Here is a 16,208-nt window from a genome sequence, read left to right as displayed (position 1 = left end):
AGAAAATGTAGTACATATAATTTACTCTACTGCGTATGTTATCAGTATCTAATAGTATATGCCTAGGTTGCAGCTTTGTAGAAGAATAAATATAGGAAAATTACATTACTTTACTACCTGTCCTCTGGAAGGACAGATCCTGAAGCTGAGGCCCCAATACTTTGGCCACCTCATGAGAAGAGAAGACTCCCTGGAAAAGACCCTGATGTTGGGAAAGAGAAGGGGATGATGGAGGACAAGATGGTTGGAAGCTACCAACATGAGTCTGACCAAACTGCGGGAAGCAGTGGAAGACAGGAGTGCTTGGCGTGCTCTGGTCCATGGGGTCACGAAGAGTCGGACACGACTAAACGACTAAACAACAACAACACCTCTAAGGAACAGTTTAAACCGGGTATTTTTAGAGTAGACATCATGCCCTGATGTCAGTATGTGATTACTAACAAGTTTCTCACCACTGCTGTAGAATTATAGCCATGATTTAAAACTATAACCTTAATAAGACATAGATTCCTTTCTATTTGTGCCCTCAGTCAAGAACTGGAATTAGCAGGCGAGACTTGGAACTTTGTCAGGATTTATGCCCATAGATTGTAACAGATGTAGTTATTATCTGTCTTGTTGGTTTGGAATAGTTTGCACTGCTCATAATTGTCTTAAGGCTGGGAATCCAATATAGCATCAGTTTAAGTACCTTTATTTATACTAAGAGTAGTACTAATGGGAAATATAGTATGTTCTACCCACTCCCAAGGAGCTAGATGACCTTTGTCCAGAAATGCACAACTGAGTAGGATACGTTGCCTGTTCCATTAAAATGTTTGCATTTTGAATACCTTCTGTATTAGGGATCATGTGCAAATTAACCATTGAAGTCTCATGCCTGGGCTACCAGAGGGACACAAAACCAGTCTCGTGGTTGTGGAGCCTAGTCCACCAGGCAAATAGAAGAAACTTAAAAACAAATGCCAGAAAGGTTTCCCTCATTAGAGCTTGTTCACATAGACATGAGGTTTAAGAAGATACAAGGTACATTTATTATACAGTTAACAGATAATATACATTTCACATGCATAAAATAAGCTATTAGAGGTGATAAACATAAGGAATATAAATCCAGGTTCCATATACACTGGAATAGCAGCTGGCCTGAAACAGAGGGCATGCATAGTAAGTAACCATCTTTGGGAAGCCAAAGATTTAGTTAGCTCAGGCCTCAACACATTAACGTGAAAGAAAATATTAAAAGTTACCAACTGGTTGCTTGTGCCCAGGTACACTACAACCCCCCAAAAGTCAGTGCTTTTTGCCAAAGGCCATGGATTTAAATGTTGGAGTGCCACGGGTGCGTAGGATACTACTATAGGGGCTCTCTATTGCTACAGCAGGCAGGGCTGTTGTGCGAGTCAGGATATTGTGCAAGAAAGGCTTCTTGACGGGAGGTTGACTTCTGGGCTGCACATTTTCATTGTTGGCACACAACCGTTTTTTGCTGCAAGAGGTCGGTGCTGCTTGGAGCTTCTGCACAGTGTGAAATTGCTCTGCAATACAGGCTGCTTTCTTCCGCAGATCCATCTTCACTAGCATCATGTTGTTCTGCAGCTCAGCCAAAGTCTGATCCTGGAAGATGCAGCGGAGAAATTCAGTTTTATTAAGATGGAGCCTCCCCTCTTGTCAGACAGGTGTCAATCATTTCAGCCACTTAACCCTGAATGTGAAGACTTCTGAAAATGCTTATAGACTCAAACATTACAGAGAGATGAAGATGGCAGGTGCCTGGACCTTATAGGGGCCCTCTGGGACTGCTTCACCCAGCCACGAAATCCTGTGAACTGATCTATGACAACTGGGGGAGGAGTGGTTGATTCTGTGGCAGGGGTCGGCAACCTGTGGCCCATGGGTCGCAACCGGCCCACAAGCTCCCCGTTTAGTGAGTCCCCATGCGCTGCGCTAAACCTGCATAGTGTGGGGACTCGCTTCTGTGGTACTGGAAATTGTGTCTGCGCATGCCCAGATGCTGAAAATTGCGTGCGCACAATCCAGCCCATGGAGAGACCTTGCTGAAACCTGTTCCATGGTCAGTACTGTTGTGTAATGCAGTGTGGTTGTGAGCACAAAGAAACTACTCCAGAAAATGGTTTAATTTTTTTTTTTTTTAAAAAAACACCAGCACAATGTTTTTATATGGGGTTTTCCCCACCTCTCCCCGAGTGGCATCTGTCTCTATGGACCAAAACATAAATATGAGATCTGACACTTTCAAGCACAATCTTGGCACAAATAAATAGTAACAATAGTAATGTATTTAATTTATACACCGCACTTCATCCGAAGATCTCAGGGCAGTTTACAAGATAAAAATGGATCAAGGCACAGAACCTTAAGGACACTAAGGATTTATCTATTTCATAGGATTTCCACCATCAAATCAAAGGTCACCTTTGTGCCTTGGATATACATCTGTGCGTTGTGCTGCTGGATCTGACACCTTTATGGGTCAGTCTATAGACACCAATGTAAACTGACTAAAATGGACAAAACCAATATTGTGTAGCAGGGCATGCATGCCTCCTATAAGCTGCTGAAATCTGGGAGACTTCACCTACCTGCTTCACCAGGATGTTGTCGCACTTAGAGATAGTTTCACGGAGTTTCCCGGCTCCTGTGCTGTGGCAACATGCTCTTTCGGCTGACTGGAGGGACTCCCCAAGTTTCTGCAGTTCAGATCTCAGCAACCGTACATTCTGAGAGAGGGAAGGACCGTTAAGCAAAAGGCAGCATCCAGCCCCTTAAGGAAGACTGAACTACATACAGTGGGGCAAGTTGCGGTTGGGGACAACAAGAAGTTATTCACCCATCGGCAGCAGATGAAGGTTTCAGAGACAGTGCCATTCAAGCCAGGGAAAAGGAAGAAGGTTGGCAGATGGCAGGAAAAGAAGGCCTGGCAGTTACCTTTTGGCCTTCTTCCAGCTTCCGGTCCACATTCATCGTGACGGGCTTTGAGGAAAGTGGCGGCTCCAGCATCTTCTGGTATTTACGCAACTCTGAGGACAAACCACAGATCACTGCAATTTAGCCCAACCGTTAAAATTATTTTTGCCCGTCCTCGATACAAGAGCTGAATTCTTAAATGTGCAATGCTGAACATACTACCCAAGAACTGCCAGGCTACCCAGGCCTTTTTCCATTCTTCGGTTTAAGGAGCAATGTTTCAAGGCAGATTTGAACCCTGACAATGCTATTTTTAGAGAAGTTATGCATTGCTTTAAGTCCCCTTCCTTCTGATACAGAGCCATGTCCTATAGCAATACAGTCATACCTCGTGTTACGAATGCTTCAGGATGTGTACAACATGGGTTACGAACGCGCCAAACCCGGAAATAACGGAACGCGTTACTTCCAGGTTCAGCGGTTTGCGCTGATGCGTCAAATGAAGTCATGTGCAGACGCGGCATTTCAGGTTATGCACATCACGGGTTATGAACGGGGCTCCGGAACAGATCCTGTTCGTAACCAGAGGTACCACTGTAATGTAGTTTGGAAGTCTGACCAGGCAAGAGCAGAGCAAAATAGTTTACCGTACAATGGGAAACGGTGAAGATTTAGAAAATATACTGCTAGACTAGAGGCACTAAACACAAACATAGGAATGAACTATATTTTCCAGGTTCTTCTCTGCATCACAGTCTATTGTGATCAGATAATCCCAGCTTTGATTTTATTATGTCTCTAGCCCTCATGCTTGGGGGGGGGGGGAAGCATTTGAAGAATGACGACTGGGTGGGATCCTAATAGTCAAGGGGATTTTATCCCCCTTCTTTGGCTTTCACCACCTCAGACCTTGCTATTTCAGGGCTATGAACTCAAGTATTTCAATTGTCTTGCAAAGAAACATGCTCAAAGAAATTTTTAATTTGATCAAAGTGCATTATTTTGGTAGAGCATTTAAAACATTAAGCAAAAATGGTGTTAAATCAATTATTTGGATTCTCTCTCCCCACCCCCCTCTAATTTTGACCTCTGTCAGGTGGGAACCTGCCACATTAAAAAAGTATTTAATATTAAGTCTCCATTCCTTGTACTTCTTGCAATGTGCAACCATTTTCAGAGATAAATATGGGGAATGTGATTTGCATGCAGGTTCCCTCCCAGGTACCGCCACTTTAAAAGGCAGATATCGGTGGATGGGAAAGACAAAACGGGTCACACATACAGCTTCTTAAAAGGAGATCTGCTCTCAAGGAGGAGCAGGGGTCCCACACTAATAATAGCCAGGCAGATATCCTAGGTGCGCTTTAACATTTCACGGCAGCTCACTCACAGAAGCCAAGGTTCCCAGGATGCTAGGGCAGCTTGCAGTTTCACTAGACTTGTGCTGTGCAGTCTGATCTCTCGACAACCGCCTGCTTGGAGCCCATGCGACTACAAGGGGAGAATGCCTCACCTTCTGCAGTTCTTTGCAGCTCTGCCTGACACTGCTCTAACTTGGCTTGATTCTGGGCAGACGTTACTGCTGCCAGCCGTTTGGATTTGCGCGTTGTCTGCTCTAGGTCCTCCTCCTTTCTCTCCTGGAGCTGCTGTTGCCGTTCCGCTTCTTGCAAGGCATCCTGCAGTTCTTGTATCTTTTCATCCTGACTCTGAGGGAGGAAAACAAGACAAATTAAAAAGGAAGTGCTCTGTTTGGGAAGGTGCAGCCTGCCAACTTGGGAGATGAGAATGAAAAGCAGCGGCAGAAGATAAGCTGATCAAACTTCCCCAGAATCTCCTGTAGTAGGAATGGGGAACCGGCAACTACTCTCCGGTTGTCACTGGACTACAGCTCCCATCACCCCTGGAGAGTCCAACAACATCTGGAAGGGCCATGGGTTGCCATCCCTGTCCTGCAGGGTTGTGAGATTCTCATTTGAGCAGACTCTCTCATACACCCAGAAATCCATGGCGGAGACAAAGGTTTCAGTGCCAAGTGTGCAAAGGATTCCACAAATGCGCCTGCATACAGAACCTATCAAATCACATTTGTAATTCACTCCCCCAAGGGTTTTAGGTGGACACACACACAAACCTCTTGCATATTTATTTATAAGCCTTCAGTAGGCCTCTTCACAGATCAGATCTGTTCCACGCACACATGCAAAGGCTTTTTTTTTTTTTTTTAAGCATTCTCCAGTTATATGAAAACGTTCCTGAACTGTGCACAGGTCATTCCTGCTTGCCCAACCTTTCTTCTGTGTGGACTGAAATCACCATGTCATAAGCTAGGGTTATGACCATGGAAACCTCAGATACCCTCATTGAGCCCCCAAACACCCTCCGCTCTTCCTGAAGTGCTTCAATTGTCTTTTTAAAAGGCTTTTTTGTGGGGGTTGCCTTATTCTGGGGTGTATGGTATGCTTTTGCCTGTCTTCAATTTGTTTTGGGGAGCATGGTGTAGGTGTTTTGGGGGTTCCGAGAACTGGCAGGTGTTTCCCTCCCTCTTTATGTAAAATGGCTTTTGATTAGTGCCCATTACAGTTTCTGAGATTTCCAAAGGTGCCCCTGGTTCAAAAAATGTTGGGGTGTCCCTGGCATAAGCTTTCATGGACTTAGAGCGCACATTTGACGACACGTAGGCCATTATAAATTTGTTAAATCTTTAAAAAGATGTCACGAGGCCCTGCAGTTTTGCAGATACCAATAAAACTGGGTGCCTTGCTTCAAGTCAGTGCTAAGGTTTGGAACTGCAATGTCCTGCCCTCGGGAAACCCTCCAGCACCTCCTTCCCAGAGCCTTTTCACCCAACGCACCTCAATCTTCTCCTGATAGTAGTCTGTGAGTGACTCCTTCAGAGTGTTCATTCTGTCCTCATAAGCCTCCTCCAGCATCTCCTTTTGGATGTCCATATGCTCCCTACAGAGAGGAAGGTGAAAGTGGGGTGGGGGGGGAGAGGGAGGGAAAGAGTCAGATCAGGAACAGACAAGATGTGGGATGGAACGCAAAGGTCCAATCCTGGAGAGGAGGAGACATGCCCCCATAGCCCTCTGCCACCAACAGTACCAGGTCCACTGTTCCTTCTTCTGTATGAGATCCATCATCTCATTGCAGATCTCACGGCGGAGACGCATTTCCAACTCCAACTTCTCCCGCCGTTCTTTCACCAGAAGGTCTCGCACAGCTTCAACCACACACAACAGGTCCTGAGGGAAGAGAGGAAAGGAACATGACAACAGGAATAAAATGCTGTAAGTCATAAATTCAATCGCTTTAACAATTTTTTTTTAAAAAACCCTGTATATAAAATCGCATAGAAAAGTTTTGTGTCCTCCAATGCCATCTGGTGTTTATAAAGCATTTTAAACGCAGGTTTTTGACTAATGTAGCTGAGTCCCAGGTTTTCCAGAACAGCCAAGATGAGGAATTGCCCCAGAGATCCAAGCATTACCACAGCTACTCAATTTTTTATGGGAAGGTAAGTATCCAAAGGAGGTTTGGGGGCCTAGAGGTAACTGGCTATCATTGCATCAGACAGCTTTGCATTCTTTCCTGCGTGAGGGCACAGAATTTTTGAATCTCAGTTGACACTTCACAGTCTATTCTTGCCTGGGTCCATAAGAGGTTTTCTGGCTGCTCCGGTCTACCCAACTACACTGCCAACGGGAGACTTTCTCAATGAATGACAAACAAGCACCTGCCTCTTTGTCATATGTGGTCACATCCATTTCATCCTCGCTCTCTTCGTCCGATTCAGCTTCATGATACGGTACTTCTGCAGGGATCTTCTTCCTCCTGAGGCTGTGCTCCTTGATGAGAGACTGAATCGACAGGGGCTTTGAAGGAGCTTGTAGGAGCTGGAAGGTATACAAAGTGTTGCTGTTGGCATATTCCAAAGAGCAATGGACACATCCCAGCCAGGCAAAAGCACCTGAGGATAGCACAGGGGGATGTGGCCTAGGGAGAATCCCAGGGCCAAGGCAGAGGCCTGCATCTGACCCTCGCCTTCCCACCCATTTGCTACAGCCTTGTGTTAAACCTAGGCAGTTTAACACATTGTCAGAAATTCTCCTGCCCCAGTTGATGTCCATGCCTGGAGGTTAATAAGCCACATCTAGCCCTCCCTAGAAGTACAACCAGCTATCTGTCCTTCCTCATACTGTGGAAAGTCTGTTTCTCCCATGGCAAGGATTGAGATACACCATCTCCCCAATCTTGCCCATTTCTCCGCTGTCTTCCACCCAACCAGCTGTGCTACATAGCACACCAGCACCCAAGAGTCCTTCAGAGGGAATTGCAGGTGCTGCTGAGCTTAGCCAAAAGTTGCCAAGATAAGCCAAGGTAAGGTTTGGAGAGGATACTGGAGAAGAGAGGCTGGCGTGGGGGTGGGGGTTATTAGTTTGTTTCCGTTCTTGTTTTTATTATGCGTTTTTCATCTTGCATTTTTATGTTGTGGACAGCCTTGAGATCTACAAGCGAAGGGCAGTAAACAAATGCAATAAATACAAATAAATAGGTACGTTTCTGAGCACAATTTAAAGTGTTGGTGTTGACCTTTAAAGCCCTAAATGGCCTCGGCTCAGTATACCTGAAGGAGCATCTCCACCCCCATCGTTCATCCCGGAGGCCAAGGTCTAGCACTGAGGGCCTTCTAGCGGTTCCCTCCCTGTGAGAAGTGAGGTTACAAGGAACCACGCAGAGGGCCTTCTTGGTAGTGGCACCTGCCCTGTGGAATGCCCTCCTTTCAGATGTTAAGGAAATAAATAACTATCTGACTTAGAAGACATCTTAAGGCAGCCCTGTTTAGGGAAGTTTTTAATGTTTGATCGTGTATTTAATATTCTTTTGGGAGTTGGGGAAACGCAGCCAGATGGGTGGGGTATAAATAAAAAATTATCATCATCATCATTGTTAAAGGAAAGAAAATGGGGAAACACGTAAGAGGTGGAGAGAGAGTACAAGTGTAACAAGCACACTTTGGGGTACACGGGGGGGGGGGGAGAAGAGAGAGAGGAGGAGGAGGGATTAGCAGTGAAGCTTCAAAGGCCAGCCAACATTTATGGAACCTTGCAGGCACCTAGTTTCACCTTCAACAACTTTGTATCTCACCTGACTAGCAATAGCTGAAAACTTAGCTACGTGAAGAGTCTCGTCGTACGATGAAGCACATGGGTTGATATTAACGATCATACAGGACTGCCCACGTCCTGTGAAGAAGCCTTGGAACACACGGGTGAGCTTACTGTCCCGGAAGGGAACGACACTGTGCTTCAGCCTGTTAAGGGGCAGGGGGGAAGGTAGAGAAGAGGATTTAAGCTCTGGAAATGGAGCAGGAAAGCAGCAACCATAGCCGGCACCCCACCTGCCGGGAATCAAATTTGACAAACCCTACACACAACCAGCAACATCTCAAGTTGGAGCAGACATCCTACAGAAAGCGCTCTTTGCTGGGTTCAAGTCAGGGCTATGAGGAGCTGTCGGACTGAGAGCTAGGAAGAGCTTTACCTCGCCTGCTGGTTCTGGCGCAGCAAAGTAAGGCAGCGCCCCAACGTGTGCAAAGAGGTGTTGATGTTATTTGCCTCTTTCATGCGGTCCCCGGTTCTCTGTTCTTTGCAGCGCTCTGAGCCGGCCAGGTCACAGAGGGACATCCTGGGGAGGAGGGAGGGTGGTGTCAGTATGGGGATACAGGAAATCTAATCCTACCAGACCCAAGTGTTGCGTTCTTAAGGTAAGAAATCCTGCACACCAGACATGTCAACCACTGCCAAATACACCCAACTAAAACCCGTTAATTCCGCAGTGAAAGGAGGATTTAGGTTGCTCTGCTTCAGGTAAGCAAAACGGGACTAATTATAAGAGATTTCCATTCCAGGTCTGGCACACTGCAGGGATAGTGGAAAAGCCCCTGAAAGCATTACACTGACACATATAGTGGGTTTCTGTCTGAGAAGTGCCCATTGTGACTGGGGAGCGGGGGGAGACTCACTCCCACACACCCCATTTCCCCTTCTAAACTCTCCTACCCTTAAATGAGATTGCCCTTCAGCCAACTGACAGGGAAACTCATAATTCTGCCCTTCACTGCATGCAAAAACTTTGACTTACTCGCTGATCTTTGGCTCCATCCCACTGCTGCTTCCCTGGAGGTGCAGAATGCGAATGGAGAAAACGCTGTGACTGCAAAGAGCAAGAGAGTAATGAAAACCAGTAGCTTGGTTCAGATTGTCACCCCCATTCCCTATCTCATAGACACAAACTTGCCCTCCTGCCTCCATGGGCTTTGTTTTCTTGTGCGAAAGACACGCTTTGCCAATCCTGAGACATGCACTTTCACCCCACCCCTACGCTAATAAATAAAATTATAGCGCTATTGCAGACCTGCGGCTAGAATGCTGGTTCATGTGGGTGCTGGCAAAGCTCTGATTTCTCCTGCCCAGTTGCAGCAGTTTCCAGGCCTCAGCAGCATGTTGAACATTGATCCAGTTCAGATCTGGGAACAGGAATATGTGGCTTCAGGCTTCACATCTCTACGAGGGATCACCCTCAGCAAGCAGAAAAGACCCTATTCCATTATACAGCCCACGTTACCAATGCTGCCACCCACAGACTCCAGGCTTATTATTGAGAGTGGATCAAGCTGCAGGAAAACAGCTGGCTGACCCACGGCTACATCCTGGGTAAGCTGGCCAGTCTCTACCTTTGACGTAGGGGTTGCCGGTCTGATCTTCGCACAGCCGCAAGGTGGGCCTCTTGCAGTTTGGGCCAAGTGTGGTCGTCTCCAGCAAGTCATAAATCAGTTCATTGTAGATCTCAAAGAATGAGACCCAGATGGAAAACTGCACATCGTCTTGTGCCAGCACTGAGACATTATCTGGGTCAGCCCAGCGAAGCCCCGTCTCTGTCAGTGAAAGCCAAACATGTATATTGCCAGTGACTGCCACAGCCCACAGCTTGCCTCAGCTGAAATCCACCCAAAAGACACAATGTCCCTTCCCAATGTCCTTGCCTGGCTCCCCCCATTAACTTTATAATTTTTTCTTCCCCATTTAACACACAGTAGTTGCCCTGTTAAAAGAAGGCCATAGGCATCTCCCCTTGCAAAACTTCTCACATGCCTCTGAATCTGCCTTGATTTTAAGTCTCCTGTAAGTCCCTTCGTTGCTAGCCCTCTCACTCTTCTGGAGGCCTTTCCATGCCCTCACTGGTGTGAAATTCAGACTGGTAAAATACAAAGCTTCTACTGAATGCTAAATAAGCTTTTAGCAATAGTCCAGCTTTCTGCTTTGTAGTTAGTGACAGAAGACTGGCTTTCAAGTAATGGCGAAGCCAAAAGTGACTTGGGGGAGTATTTTACAAGCCCCTCTAGAGGAAATCTCTCCTATAAAGCCCATCAATGTGTCCCCATAAACCACCCCAACATTGTTATAAAATTGATGTATGGATGCCGTCACTAGATATTCCCCCCTTTGCTCTCTTGTGGGTTGGGTGGCCCTATCTATTTTGAGATTCCACACCTCTTGAGGTACTTCTCAGCTTCGATTGTGACATTCAGAAAACCACCCATCCCCAAACAGGTGGCTCAGGGCAGTAGGTACCTTCTAGATGGCTGGTGCTTGTCAGGTTGGCAGACTGGCAGCTGTAAGAGAGGCCACCTAAGCCACTGTCAATGCTTCCACTTGTGCCTGCTTGCAGCTGGGATGCTGTGCTGTAATTTTTATTCAGAGAATTATACAACTCCTCCTGTAATTCCAAAGAAGGAAGGAAGACCACTGAGTTGCTGATCAGGGCATTTTTCTTCTTATAACAGGAAACTCAACAAGCGGGAGGGACACTCACCTCCTTCATCTTGCCACAAAGCAGGGCCTGCTTTTTCATTTCCTCCTGTTGAACCTGCTTGCTGTCCAGCCAGGTCACCTCACTCGAGAGGAAGGGCTTCAGATCCGTGGCCCGGTACAACCGCGTCCCAATACTATTGAAAATGATGGCCAGGGAGCGAGGCAGGATCCCCGCATCAGCACCACTACCTGCAAGTCAAAGAAGAAGTGAGCAGACACCGAGATAAGTGGTCCTCCTGCTAGGCAGGCAGGGGTGCTTGTCTGAACCAGCACAGACGGAGTGCTTCTTACCCTGGATGGTGTAAGTCTTCCCTGAATTAGTGACGCCATAGGTGTAAACAAGCCAGTTCTGCCCATGGAGCACATCCTTCACCACATCCTTTATCGTTGCATCAAAGAAAGCCGCCTGGCCCACCTCTGGCCCAAAGATCTGCAACCCCAAATGTTATAGGTTAGTCCCTTTAGAGAGCAAGAGAAAGCGAACCTGGGGGCCTTCCAGACATTGCTGAACAACAACCGTCCATTAACCCTGATCATTGGCAGTGCTGGCTAGGGCTGATAGGAGTTGCAGGTCAAAATATGAGGCAGGCCATACAATCCCCCTCAGGGGATTAGAGTTAGGCAGTAAAACGAAGAGGGGAAGGGTTGCCCCTGCTCCTCCACTACTTCCTCAGTGGAGCCCTGCAAAATCCTTTTTTTAAAAAACTGGTGTCCATGTTGAATCCGGCATAAAGCCAAGATCCAAGTACGTACCTGAGTAAAGGTGAATTTGTGCACCGCCTGACCAACCCCTCGTTCAGTGTTTCTCATGGTGAAGGAATCCTTTGGTGCTTTGAGAAGAAGGGTCTCGGAATTCTCAATACAGACACAGCCCTAGAGAGGACAGTTAACATTCTGCATTCAACATTATTTGCCACAGCAGGAGCACCCCCTTACTGCAGGCATAATTAATTGTGAAGATCAAAACTCCACCTTTCAATCAAACAACGACCAAGGCAGCTTGCCGCACATTATAAATAAGACCCCCCCCCCCGAAACTTCAGCATCCTTTTAGTTTAGAAAAGGCGGCAAGCAAGGGGAACATGACGGAGTTGTACTATGTTAAGAGAAAGTGGACAGTTTTTTCCTCTTGGGGTACCCAAGGAAACTGAATGCTGGAAGGTTCTGGACAGACATAAGGAAGTACCTCTTTGCAGTGCGTAACTATGGAATACACTCCCATTAGGTGTACATTCGCATCATACAATTTAAAATACTAGGATACTAGTTTAAACAGTTATGGCTTCCCCCAAATAATTATGGGAGCTGTGGGTTTGTTTGTTTTTAAGATGCTGAGTGTAGTTAAGAGTCCCTCTCTTCACAGAGCTACAATTACCAGAATGGCTTAACAATCAATCCCTCTTTATAAGGAACTCTGGGAATTGTAGCTTTCTGAGGGGGCCAGTCTGCTCTTCTTCTTGCCAGGCAACCTTCTGGTGTGATTATACCTCCGGACAAGGGCAGAGACCAGTGTCTTTCCCCTCCCTGGAGACTGGCAAAACACACACACACACACACACACACACACACACCCCCCAGATGCTGGCCCATGCATTGCCTATAAACTCACTTTATCTTCCTGTTTCTCCACCTCGGCTGGTTTCAGGGGTCGCACTCTTGCATACACCTTCACTTTTCCATTGTCATCAGAAGCAGCCTGTGGAGAAATCAGATGTGTCTCTTAGGTTCCTACCTAGGAGAGTTAGGCAATACTAGCCCATTCGTTTTGTTGTTTTTTAATTGTTTTGAAACCAGACCAGAGGTACCCAATCAGGTGCTTTTCAGACACTGTTGGTCTACAACTCCATCTTTCCCAACCATGGGTCCTGCTGGACAGGGCTGATGGGCAGCTGCAGTCCAACCATATTAAAGAGCCAAAACAAAATAAAAAATAAAAATAATACCTGAAGAAGTGTGCAGGCACACGAAAGCTCATACCAAGAACAAACTTAGTTGGTCTCTAAGGTGCTACTGGAAGGAATTTTTTATTTTGTTTTGACTATGGCAGACCAACACGGCTACCTACCTATAACTGCATATTAAAGAGTGTCACATTGGCTACCCCTGAGGGAGCACAAACAAGAAATTTAGTTCTTCACCTCACTGCTCTTACCTGCTCACTGCTTGAAGAGATGGCAGAAAACTCCGCCAAGAGGTCTCGGCACAAGCCAGCTCCACATTCTGCCACAGTGGACTCCAGTACAGGAGAAGTGACAGCTTCTTCATCAGATAACAGCCCTGCTGGGGAGGCCATAGTGGCTACACACTGATGCTGCAAGAGAAGCCCATCATAGGATGAGGAATAGAAAAAGAAGCTTAAGTTCCACTGCCAGACTTTGCCACCTGGTTTCCAGATTCCTTGCCACTTCTAAATAAATGATAACAACACTTCCTATAACCGCAAAATATGTGATGCCTGTGATAAGGATAAAATCTTGGGGTACAATACTTAAACCGTTTCCCAACTTCACTAGGGCATAGCCCTGCGGGTCAGGTTCAAGCAAGAAACCACAGCCGGGCAAATCAAAGCAAAACAGTGGCTAGGAAACCTTGATCACTTCATTGTTGCAGCAAGGTTTCAATTCCCAAACTAAAACAAGAAGAAACCCAGAACAGAGGGCACATGGCTTAAGAGTTCCCAAAATTTCCCATAAGACATTTCACAAAGCAGCATCAAAACATAGGTTTTCCCATACATGTTTTCCCAGACAGAAACCTGAGATCCAGACATGCCCCTGTCAACCACGCATGGTTCAAGTACACACTTCACACAATGAGAGTATTTACATATCCCCTTGTCAGGAAAACATCTGCACGTTTTATTTGTTCTTCCTGGGTCTCATTTCCCTCTGATAACACCTAGTCTGGTCCCTTTGTCAGGGCTGTTAACTGTGTGATGATACATCTTGAGAGTTATGGAGTCCCTGTTCCATTCATGCCATAGGTCTGGTCCCTTCCCTTCCATTCTTGGAACACAATTTTATTACCTTTTGGAACTAAATAAAACCATCTACAGGTACTTGACTATTTCTGGCAAAATGGTTTCTTCCTGTGCTGCTTCAGGCATGTGGTTTATATACTGTATTTATGTACGTGTTTGCTTGGTACATTTATTATATATCTAAGACCTTAAAATTCTTATAACAGTAGCATGCAACTTGTATGAAGGAAAGTATTCATCTTTTTGTAGAAAAGTTAATGTTTTCCACTTATTGGTTTCAGGGGGGGGGGATGACTCTGGGATAAGGAAAATAAAAAGGTTGCAGCCAGAAGATTGTTAAACTGCCAGATAACTAAGTTCCAGTCATTTTTCTAAGCTATAATAAAAAATGATCTGAAATAGTTGATGCAATAAAAGTAATCTGAAATAACTTTTGCAATGTTCTCTGATGGCTCACTTTGATTTTTTTTAAATAAAAGCAAGATTATCCCTGTCAGCTACACAAATTAACTACTGACCTAACCAATTAAAGGGGAGAACTAGCAAACAGGTACTTCAGATCAGGAGTGGACAGTTTTGAGCAGCTGTAGTTTTTTCCTGTTCTTACCAGAGCCCTGAAATCTACCAACTGAAGCCAGATGCAAAGGACATACCATCAGAATAAAATAATTCAGAGCCAAGGATTAGTACAGAGTTCTGATCTGAGCTCCCAACCCTTCCATACACAAAACCCGACTCCAGTTTACTCCTCATTTCAACAGTACTGTATTTTTAATTTTGTGGAGGTGTGGGGGGCAGGGCAGGAGAAATTTTGTTATTGTCATTGTTAAACAAATGAGGGGTGGGGTGGTCAGAAATTTACAGTAGCTCATCCAAAGGCCTAGCAGCAAATGCCAATCTACTATTACGATGGTGTTTCCCCCCCCCCCCCAGGGGTGGGGAGGGAGTTGGATGAATGCCTGGTCCCCCTTCTAAGCCTTTTAAGGAAATATGGACCCCTGGAATCTCACACCTCTTTGAGATTGGGATGGTACGCAACACTACCTTCTGCACAGCCCAGAGTTAGATCACCATCTGCAAGTCAACACTCAACAATTTTTGGTTGTGTGTTGCTTTTGTTTTGGCTTATGGGCTTCTGACAATAAAACCTCAACAGAAGCGAATTAAATTAGAGGATAATTACCATTAGCACAAACAACCCTCACAACCTCCACTAGCCAAACAGTAGATGGGACACCAGCAACATACCTTGGCTAGAGATGCATTGCATTCTAGGAAAAACTTAACTAGAAAAAAATCCGAAGGTACCTTACCTGACCACTGTTTCATCTGGGCCCAATATTGTCTGTTCTACCTGCTGACTGCAGCTCTCAAGGTTTCAGAGAGCATCTTTCCCAGTCCGCGCACTACCTGAGGATGTCAGGGACTGAACCTGGGACCTTCTGTATTCAACACACGTGGTCTCTACCAAACAAGGGACAGCCCTTAAGTACACTTCCAACCACATATCCTCAGAAATAAATCCACTGGGGCTTAGTTCCAAGGAAATGGGGTTAGGATTGCAGCGAAAACATTGTCATGTGGGCACTTCGTTTCGTTATGGAAGTGCAAGCAAGTGCACTGTTTGGCTCAGACATTATTGTAGCAGCAACGAATGTGACCCTCGTGCAAGCGTAGCTTCTGCAAAGGGTTATTTTAAAAGATCGTGCCACTCTACCTAATCTGCCTTTGGGATCCACCTCTTCCTTTCCCTAGGAGTGAGAGCAACTTACTTCAGGGTGAATTCGCGTGACCCGCCTCAAGCCTAGCGTCTGTAACGTATCTTCCAGGTCCCATAAGGTAAAGAGGAATTGGAGTAAGGTGGGTAAATAAATGCCTAGAATAACGAATACGACTGGCAACTAGTGAAAGGGGGAGGTTTTCACGAGCACCCAAAATGAGACATGCTCAGCGCTCACATTAGGAGGGGCAGCGTGAGACTTAAATCACCCCCCGTGGCCGTTGCAGAAGTAAAGGTGCAACTCACTCCCGAGCCTCGTTCTCCCCGACACTAGTAGCAAGGACTGAGTCCAAAGCAATTCTCCCCCGACTGCCGCGGCTCTCACCAGGCTTTCCCCCGCTCCGTGATCTCCTCTGCCCGGCCCGGCAAGCTTTGCCCGCTCGATCGACGGTTTCCGTACGAGCTACAATGGAGCTCTCGAAATTCTTTCCTTCTGCTTCTCCGGCTCTTTCAAACCTCGCGGTCGGCCCGATCAGCCAATCAGGACGCGCAAAACTCAGCTGCCAATCATCTACCCGGGGCGTGGCCAGCGCGGAGGTTAGCGCGAGGCTGTTTCTCATCCCGGTTCTTTCCGCATGTAGTTCTGCCTCAGTCTCCTCTGGGAGGAGGAGGAGGAGGAGGAGGAGCGGGCAAATTCTTCTCCTTC

General features: G+C 46.3%; 1 protein-coding gene across 1 annotated transcript; it reads right to left on the bottom strand.

Moving 5' to 3' along the window:
- Positions 1-1,038: 1,038 nt before the first annotated feature.
- KIF20A (kinesin family member 20A) lies at positions 1,039-15,987 on the bottom strand. The gene is made up of 19 exons (XM_033140508.1): positions 15,888-15,987; positions 12,955-13,113; positions 12,412-12,498; positions 11,556-11,675; positions 11,094-11,232; positions 10,804-10,991; positions 10,563-10,707; positions 9,665-9,865; positions 9,346-9,457; positions 9,073-9,144; positions 8,473-8,616; positions 8,077-8,242; positions 6,669-6,824; positions 6,034-6,173; positions 5,784-5,886; positions 4,445-4,637; positions 2,953-3,044; positions 2,607-2,744; positions 1,039-1,620 (listed from the first exon to the last, which is right to left on the bottom strand). Exons 2-19 carry the CDS (start codon positions 13,093-13,095, stop codon positions 1,297-1,299), a joined length of 2,661 nt encoding a protein of 886 aa, XP_032996399.1. The 5' UTR covers positions 13,096-13,113; positions 15,888-15,987; the 3' UTR covers positions 1,039-1,296.
- Positions 15,988-16,208: the final 221 nt, after the last annotated feature.

This window comes from Lacerta agilis, chromosome 2 (genome assembly GCF_009819535.1).
Source record: "Lacerta agilis isolate rLacAgi1 chromosome 2, rLacAgi1.pri, whole genome shotgun sequence".
Classification (NCBI taxonomy): Eukaryota; Metazoa; Chordata; class Lepidosauria; order Squamata; family Lacertidae; genus Lacerta; species Lacerta agilis.
Note: the sequence above shows the minus strand (reverse complement) of the source record. Positions and strands in the feature narration are given on the sequence as shown.

Coding starts and splice junctions, on each gene's coding strand:
- KIF20A (XM_033140508.1), bottom strand. CDS start 13,095: ATGGCCTCCCCAGCAGGGCTGTTATCTGATGAAGAAGCTGTCACTTCT. Junction 9,866..10,562: donor AAGCACCAGCCATCTAGAAG/GTACCTACTGCC, acceptor TTTCACTGACAG/AGACGGGGCTTCGCTGGGCT. Junction 4,638..5,783: donor ACTATCAGGAGAAGATTGAG/GTGCGTTGGGTG, acceptor TTCCTCCCTCAG/AGTCAGGATGAAAAGATACA.